The sequence below is a fragment of the Gossypium hirsutum genome, chromosome A01 (genome assembly GCF_007990345.1).
Source record: "Gossypium hirsutum isolate 1008001.06 chromosome A01, Gossypium_hirsutum_v2.1, whole genome shotgun sequence".
Classification (NCBI taxonomy): Eukaryota; Viridiplantae; Streptophyta; class Magnoliopsida; order Malvales; family Malvaceae; genus Gossypium; species Gossypium hirsutum.
The window spans coordinates 26,426,296-26,435,400 of NC_053424.1; the positions used below are offsets into that span (position 1 = coordinate 26,426,296).

General features: G+C 32.5%; 1 protein-coding gene across 2 annotated transcripts; it reads right to left on the reverse strand.

The window, feature by feature from the left end:
* Nucleotides 1-6,818: 6,818 nt before the first annotated feature.
* Nucleotides 6,819-8,793, reverse strand: LOC121212509 (protein MIZU-KUSSEI 1). Of its 2 annotated transcripts, XM_041085549.1 has the most exons (2): nt 7,837-8,793; nt 6,819-7,222 (listed from the first exon to the last, which is right to left on the reverse strand). In XM_041085549.1, exons 1-2 carry the CDS (start codon nt 8,524-8,526, stop codon nt 7,190-7,192), a joined length of 723 nt encoding a protein of 240 aa, XP_040941483.1. In that variant the 5' UTR covers nt 8,527-8,793; the 3' UTR covers nt 6,819-7,189. The 2 variants fall into 2 exon arrangements, with proteins under 2 accessions (XP_040941483.1, XP_040941800.1); XM_041085866.1 differs by lacking the exon at nt 6,819-7,222 and having other exon boundaries at nt 7,562-8,793.
* Between the last annotated feature and the right edge of the window lie 312 nt (nt 8,794-9,105).

Here is a 9,105-nt window from a genome sequence, read left to right on the forward strand (position 1 = left end):
TTCAACCTCCTCCGGGCCTTCATCATCGATATCGTCCGGAACCTCATTAACATTGGGGTCACTAAAATCTTCAACGTCTTAATCAGAATCTTCACCATTATTGGTCATTTCTCTAACATTTGTCTCAGTGCTTATTATCACATCCGGATGTATTTGTAGACGGGGACCGAGGGTTGGGTTGTTGTACGAACTCCCACCATAATTAGGAATTTTGGGTATCTGCGACGTTCCATCGCATTCTAATTGGCCTGTCCATCCAACATTAAGATCAAAATCAAATTCGCGATGTTGACTTATTGGGCTAAGATTCTCAACAGGCTCTAAGTCTGCTAACTCAGCAAATAATTCAACTGGTTGGGGGTTCACGCTCCTAGTGGACCACCATATTTCCATCATAGTGCCCAAGTCATGATCATCTAACAGTTGCATCGTACAAAATTTGAACGGATCTGTAGAGATTGGAAACTTGTAAAATAATTTGGACATCGCCCTTCCACAACGGATAGTTATTTTCGCACTGATCTTCCTTTTCATTTCTGCTAGCTTCACATTTTTTTTGAATCGCAAACCTACTATTTGCCGGCCTTGAAATACACAACCAATATCACCTTCTACAATTTCACCATAAAAAACAACATACACCAAAAATACCTCATTATTCATTTTTAACAAATTTTTTGAACTTTTCCACTTAACACAGCAACTACACCACTCTATATATAGAAGAGAACCAAGAGGTAGAGCCATAAAGAATGGCTCCACCAAAATACTGTGATTTTTTAGAGTATAGGGGGCCCCGTAGCAATTTTGCCATTTCCTGGTGGAGCCAAATAATTTGGCGCCACCCGTTTTCAAGTCTGACAGCCAACTTATTTGTTTCAGTCTTTTTTTTTAAAGTTTTGACTTTCTTTTTTCTTTTTTAAGTCCTTATTTATTTTATTTATTTCGAAAAACTTGAAATGTATTTTTTAAAAATGTTTTATAATATATTTTTTATAAATATTAAAAATATATTTTCAAATTATTTTTTAAATATTAAATATATTTTTAATATTATAAAACATTTAAAATGATTTAAAATGATTTAAAATATTTTTTAATATTTTAAATGATTTTAAATATTTTTTAAATTTTACATAGAATTTTGAAATTTATAATTTTTTATTTATTTTTAAAAATATTTAACATTTTTTAAATTTTTTATACAAATTTTATTTAAAAATTTAAATGTTTAAATGTTTTATATTATTAAAAAATAAAAACAAATAATAAATTTGAAAGATCACATCTTTAAATTATTTTAATATTTTATATTATTAAAAATATGGTTAATATTTAAAAAATAATATTTATAATTTTCAAAAATTATTTTGAGAAATATACATTTAAAATTTTAAAAAAAATCTAAAACTGATATTTAAAATTTTAACAAATATATATTATAGAACATTTCAAATATACATTACAAACTTTTAAAAATTAATAATAAGAAATAAATAAATTAAATAAACTAAAATAAAATAACAAAAAAATTATAAAATCTTAATTTAAAAATTCTATGTAAAATTAATAATATATTAAACATACATTTCAAATATTATAAAACTAATAAACAAAATACAATAAGAAAATAATATAAAACTTAAAAAAAATTAAAGAAAAAGACAAAATTTATGAAAAACTAATCTAAAATTTAATTTGAAATGTATAATAAAAATAAATAAAATAGATAAACAAAATAAAATAAGAAAAAAATTAGAATTCAAAAAACTAAAAAAAAAGAAAAAAAATTATTTTTTTAAAATTTTAAAAAATTAATTTAAAAAATACATTTTTAAAATTTATAAATAAATAATTTCACAAATATATATATATAAAGTTAAAAAATATTTTTAAAAATAATAATTAAAAATTTTAAAAAATATTATAAAACATTTTAAATATATATTACAATTTTTTTAAAATTAATAATATAAATTAAATAAATAAAATAGATTAAGAAAATAATATAAAACTTAAAAAAGAAAAAAAATCTAAGAAAGAGACAAAATATAAGAAAAAAATAAAAAAAGTTAAAAAAGTAAAAAAAAGTAAAACAAAAAGAAAAAAAGTGGTAGCGCCATTTAAAATGACTCTACCAAAAAATGGAAAATTTTTTTAGGTCCCCCGTAATGGAAAATTTTTTTTAGATCTCCCGTTTTTTCAGATTTTTTAATATTTCAATAGTATTTTATACTAGTGGCGCCATTCAACATGGCTCCACCAAAAAATAATTTTTTAATGCCCCTGGCTGACGTGGCAAAGTGGTGGCGCCATATCATATGGCTCCACCACTTTTTACTGTAGAAAATAGATTATTTTTGTACATAATTAAAAATGTGAATTATTTTGATAATTAATTTATTTTTTAAGGTTACTTTTATAAAAAAGCCCAATTTTGGGTGTCCATTCTTCACCTGATTATGGCCAGTACTTTAGGTCACCGCCTTTGGTGGGGGAAAATAAGAAGCGATTTTTCTCTTTTTATTAGAGAAAGACAGAGTAAAAAAAATTAGTTGGAAGAATAAATTGTTATCAAAATCAAGAAAGGAAGTGTTGCTGAAAACGATTGCTCAAGAACTCCTTGCTTATTGTATGAGTGTACTTTTACTCCACTGAATACATGCGACACCCTCCAAAAAATGAACTCTTTTCTGTGGGGTTTGAGTAATAATGAGTAAGGAAAAAATCGTTAAGACTTTTTGGGAAAACCTCTATGTTTTGAAGAAATTTGACGAAATGGGTTTTCCAAACCTTAATTGTTTTAATATTGCAATTTTCGGCAAGCAAGGTTGGAGATTTATCCCGAACCTTGGTTCTTTTCATTCTAGAATTTTGAAAGTCAAATATTTTCAAATATGTGATTTTGTTTATGCAAATGAAGGTAATAATCCTTCTTATATATGGAAGAGTAGCAGCTAAACAATTTTTGGTTAAGGGAGCTCGTTGGCGAGTTGGTGGTGGTGCTGCCATTGAAGTTTCTAAAGACCTATGGATCAGAGATGATAATAATTTTTCATTGACTTCCTTTGAAAGGTATGGAAGATATGAAGGTGAGTGTTTTGGGATAAAAATTCAGTTGATGGTATAATGTCTGCATGTGATGCTTGTCGAATAAGTAAAACGCTGATTGTTTTTAATAAAGTTCGGATAGCCATATTTGGCATTTTAATTGGAATGGTGCTTATTTGATCAAGTTTGGCTATAGGGTAGCATTAGAGTCATATTCTTGCAATCGAGATTTGTGAGTGGATGGACCTTGGTTGTGTCTTTGGAACAACAATTTTCCACAAAAAATTTAAGGACTTCTTACGGCGTTGCTTGAGAAATTTTCTGCCTTGTAAGTCACCATTAGCTGAGACAGGTTTCAGTTTGCTACCTTGTTGTAGCAGATGCATTGAAAAGGAAAATTCGGAGCATGTCTTCATACGTTGTCCAAAAGTAGTCGAAGTCTGGTCGATAGCAAGGATTTTGATTCAGTCTACTTTTCTACTTTTTATTGAATATGTGTTGAGCTTGCATGACAAACTTATGGAGAGGGGCCTAGTTATTTTATGGAGCATATAGTTCCATCGAAATTTACATTGCTAGAAGTCTAATGAAGTGCTATCCTATTGTGTTATGTGTTTTGTAACTTTTGTTGATGCTTTCTTGTAGGGATGGACAGAGTCAAGGGTTGTTTTCGATACTGTGCTTCATACTCAAAGGGGTTTCAATTGGTCGAATGGGGTTTGGTGCAAACGTACAACAAATTGGAGAAAATGAAATGTTGATGCGACCATGTTTAAGGGTAAAAATGCAGTTGGTTGGGTAGCTATCAGTCGAGATGTTAATGGTAAAAAGGTGGGTTGCTGGACTAAATGCAAATTGGGGTGCATGGCTCCTCATATTGCAAAGGTGTTGGCGATAAGGGAAACTGTTTGCTAGTTGAAAGAAATGGAACTTTGATGAAGTTATGGTGGGATCTGACCATTTTAAAGTGATTAAAGCTTTGAATGAAAATTACAGTGCAACTCATAATTTCGATATGTATATCCTACACTAATTTTCGTATTGTAATTTGAATGATCCAATTTCATGCAAATTTATGACGCTAAGCGTAATTAGAGTGTTTTTCCTGTTAAATTTTTTTTTTTTTAAAAAAGGTGAAATTTCTTATTAGAATTAACAAACATTTCACATTTTCTTTTAAAGAGAGAAAAAAGTGGTGTTTGTAGAAAAATAATATGGGTAACGCGAAAAAATGGACCTCACCCACTAACACTGTCCACCATTCACAAAAAAAAAAAAGGAAAAAAAAAGGGCATTGAGGACCGAAATGGTTAACGTGACTTTAATATCCATTAATAATAAAAATAAAAATATTAATAAATTGGATTCAGTGATCCAATGTAATCATGAAAAAGAAGAACAAGTCAGGATTCATGTAATAAAAGTCAGAATCCAAAACTTTGAGCCATCTATTTTTCTTTTTCTTTAATGGTTTAGTTAGAAAAAAAAAAGACGTGTTTGATGCGATGGTTGCTTATTTTGTTCTGATTGAATATTCGATTTTTAATTTCAGAAAGATTGAAGTTTTATTAATTGGATTAGATAATAATTCAAATGAGAAAAAAGAAAACCCCTTTTCGATATTTGTGTCCTTTTGCTCACTAAATTACGCAACCACAGCTAGGTGTTGAGGTGCTTTTGTAAAATGGAGAGACGAGGGATGAAACTTGAAGGGGTCAAATCACTCTACATACAACATGGGGGCTTTTAACATCAATTCTGTTATTTATAAAAATAAAAAATAAATGTTTGTGAGTGTGCTAGACTAGAGGTGTGCATGAGCCGGGCCGAGCTGGGCCCATAAAAAATTTTCAGCCCGTTTTCAAGGTGTGATTGAGTGTTAAGCATAGTCCTTCCACAGAAAAGGAGAAGGAAGAGATGCAGAAAATTCCTTACTCTTCAGCCGTGGGTAGTTTGATGTACGCAATGGTTTGCACGAGACCGGACTTGGCTTATGCCGTTGGTACAGTTAGTCGGTTTCTTTCTAATCCAGGTAGAGAGCATTGGAATGCAGTGAAGTGGATTATGAGATATCTTCGTGGCACTTCCAACATGAAACTTTGTTTCGGCAATGAGAAACCTGTTCTTGTTGGGTATACAGATTCAGACATGGCCGGAGACATTGACTCGAGGAGATCTACTTCAGGTTACTTAATCACTTATGTAGGGGGAGCTGTGGCATGGCAATCGAGACTGCAAAAGTGTGTTGCATTGTCCACCACCGAATCAGAGTTCATTGCAGCAACCGAAGCGTGTAAGGAGATGCTTTGGATTAAGAAGTTTGTGCATGAGCTTGGTTTTACTCAGGAGAAGTATGTCCTGTACTGTGATAGCCAGAGTGCTATTCATCTTGGTAAGAACTCAACTTTTCATGCTAGATCTAAGCATATTGATGTGAGGTACCATTGGATACGAGATGTTCTTGAAGCTAAGCTGTTAGAGCTTGAGAAGATACACACTAATGATAATGGTGCTGATATGTTGACGAAGGCCTTACCAAGAGGAAAGTTTGAAGCATGTTGTTTGACCTCCGGCATGGAGGCATTCCCCACATAGTTGGACAGGGAGATTTGTTGGGTATGGGTCCCACTATGTGGGAAAAACCCATATTTTCTGCCACAATGTTTTGCCTTCTTTTTTGGTTTTGTCAAAAGCCAATTTTTTGGCCTTTTAACGTGGGAGTGGGTAGCATTCTTAATTGAGAGCAAAATTCTCAATTACATCCAAAGAGAAAAACAGAGAGTGAGATTGAAGCTTGGTGCAGCAGCGATCAACTCCTCGATCGAAGGTCCATCCGTGGTTCGATTGAGCTGATTTTTGGACAGCAGCTAGGCGATAAGGTGTTCTTGACTTTGTACGGTCGGATTTTTCATCCGAGTCTTTTAGCGTCGGAAATACCCATTTTTCAGCAGCTGCGTTTTTTGGTGATGTTCTCTCAATTTTCTCTCTTTTGCTAAAGATTACATATTGTTAGCCTTGTCGGAGTTGAATGCTTGTTGTAGGCTTGATATTGTGATCTTGTAGCCGAACATTTGATGATAGTGGAGCTCTTTATCGGACTCTAAAGTCCCGTGGTTTTTACCCTTAATTTAGAGGGGTTTTCCACGTAAAAATATCGGTGTCTCTATTTATTTTTGTTGTGGTTGCATTAGTTGATTTGTGGTTGATTAAGGTTGCTAGAGAACACATCTTGTGCTATTGTGCTTGCCATAATTTTTGACAGGAGTTATAAGGAGAGAAAAAACACCGGTTGTGCTTTCGCTTTGTTTCGGTTGTTCGGTTTCTTCCCAACAAAAGCAGGCTGCATATTTGATCTCATAAAGTAAATCAGCCACAACTTAGAACAAGTTACTTGAAAATGCTTAAAATATCATCAAATTCTACATCTCCTTTTTTCCTCAGAAGACTGGCATCCATGCTCATTAGTCTTATTTCTTTGGGCTTGTTTTTAGGCCTGACCCTCTAAGCCCAAATATAAAGCTGAGATTTCAACATGGATTATTCATATTTGATGGTCATTTTGATTTCTTTAGCAGCCTCCTCCTATCCTTATTCCTGTCTTTTCTTTTGTTAATTTCGAATGTGAAAAAAATTCTGCAGAAGTTAGAGGAATAAAAAAATTTCACTACTCTTGTGCATTTTTATAATGATATATATATCTTAGAAAGTATATCTGAAATTTATTTAAAAAACAACCATAATGAATTTATATATATATATATATGATATTTCAAGAAAAAAAATTAGTCGTTAATATGAATTTATCAAAAAATACTTGGTACATGAATTTTTTTTCGGTACTTGATTGCTATCTGAACTTATATTATGTCACCTAAATTGATGGGGACCCATTATGCCAAAAGCGAGAGAAACTCTATCTTTCACTTTCTTTTTTACGACTCCATGTCGCGACATGGGAGGGACCCAGGGACATAAAAGAGGATCCTATCAACTTGTTCTGACCTAGGATAATAAGCTCATGGGCTTGGTTTAACTTCACCGTCAAGAAACGAAAGAAGGCTTCCATCCCCAAGTTTAATTCAGATGTAGCTTGCTTCTTGTTAGGTGTGAAGCAGTGTCAATCTCTGCACTAACATCGTTAGTTTGTGTTGACATGACGCTCGTAACCAATCTGATAGTGAAATGTAACAATTTTTTAGTATGATATGTGACGAGCATAAATTAAAAAAATTTAAAAATCTTTAAAAATATATAAATTAATAAAAAACAGTAAAATTTATTTATTCAAGTTAACTTTTAAAAAATTATAATTTTTTAAATTTATATTTATCACGTGGCATACTAAAAGGTTGCCACGTGTTATCAACGAATTAATCATTAGTGTCACACCAGTAAAAATTAAAAGTTTGAATATCAGTTACTTACTTTAGAACAAAAATTAGAGAAACTACATATTAATTTTTTAATATTATTATTATTATTATTATTATTATTATTATTATTTTGCAACTTCGTGAAACTTGGATTTTGATTTGATTCTAAAGGAAGCAATAACTAAGGTAGCTAGTACCTGTGACTTCAGACCAATTGACAGATTCTAAACATGATTTAACATGTTGAATGAACATTTTCATGTTCATAGTCCCAGTTTTGAGAGAAGGGAAGCCTGGTTTTTGGGGCATTCATGTAATTCACAAACATTAAAGGGAAAAAGTTGATATGGTACACAAGTAAAATATCCAAGTATCTAAATGAACACAAAAAGAAATTCTAATTAGATCTTACAAAGAAAATACTTAGCTCAGGACCAGATGCTGCACCATCTGGATTGATCATATAGAAAGCTTCCGAGTCCTTTGATCCCACCACTCTCTCAAATCTAGCTCTCATATACGTCAGTTCCCCATCGGCCGTCACTGTTTCCTTGTCGTTTGGGCTAGGAAGCACCCCAGCACCCATCGAAACCCCTCGCAAAAGCTGCATGACATGAAGCTCGTCATCCGACAATTGTTTCCTTCTAATAGAATAACCCATCTTTCTGCCATTGCAGAGCACTGCCCACACGAACTCCTCCAACACTTTCTTCTTATGCGTCTTGGTTTCACTCTCCAACGCTATTCTCACAATATCAGACGCCATTTCCTTTTGAAGTAAGCTGGTTAGCATTGGTAGTTCAATCACGAATATGGGCACGCTGTGGGGATCGTCTTGTATGGCTAAGCAAACTCGGCCTTTACGATACCCGAAAATTGTACCCGTTGTAGCACTATCTTTAAGCATTGGCCTCCGGGGTCGACCCAGTAGTGCTACCATCTTGCACCCGGAGGTTAGCATGGGGAAAAGCTTGAACATGCGCAAGAGACCGCCACTACTACTGGTGGGTTTCCGGTGCTTTTCGCCGGGAGTTGGCCGGAGCAAAGACAGTATTGCCGGATTATCCATTTGGAAATATGGACTGGAGTGAATGGGTGGCATCGTTGGACTTTTTTGCAAGTATTCAATTCAAGGGAGGGGGCTATTGTGAGTAGATTTACAAAGATAAAATTAATATAGAGGGAGAAAATGGGGACCAAGGGGAGGTCTACTTGGTTTTCATTATCCTTGGAATCTTTGAGGTGGGGAAGAGAAGACGAAGAAAGCCTGAAAGAGACGTTACTTTTATTTATAATTTAGAAATATATATGATAAAATTTAAACAACTTTACATTTCAATCAAGGTTATTTAATTTTAATATGAATTTATTATCCAGTTATAATCTAATTTGATTTATTTATTTTTATTATATTGTGTATATTTTCAATTGTGAAAACACTAAAGTTGTTGCAAGTGTGTTATTGTAGAAAAAGAGATACAAGCATAAGCTTGGTACTTAAGTAATCTTTCATACTGTTGAATCATTTAACAAATATTAGTAGAAGCAACCATTCAATACCTTCCACCAACAAACACTTCTTAATCAATGAAATTGCATCAACAAAAAACAAAGTTAGATTTAATATTCTCAAATTCATAGTGGATCCTAGTTTCTATTTGTAGGATATTATAATTCACTA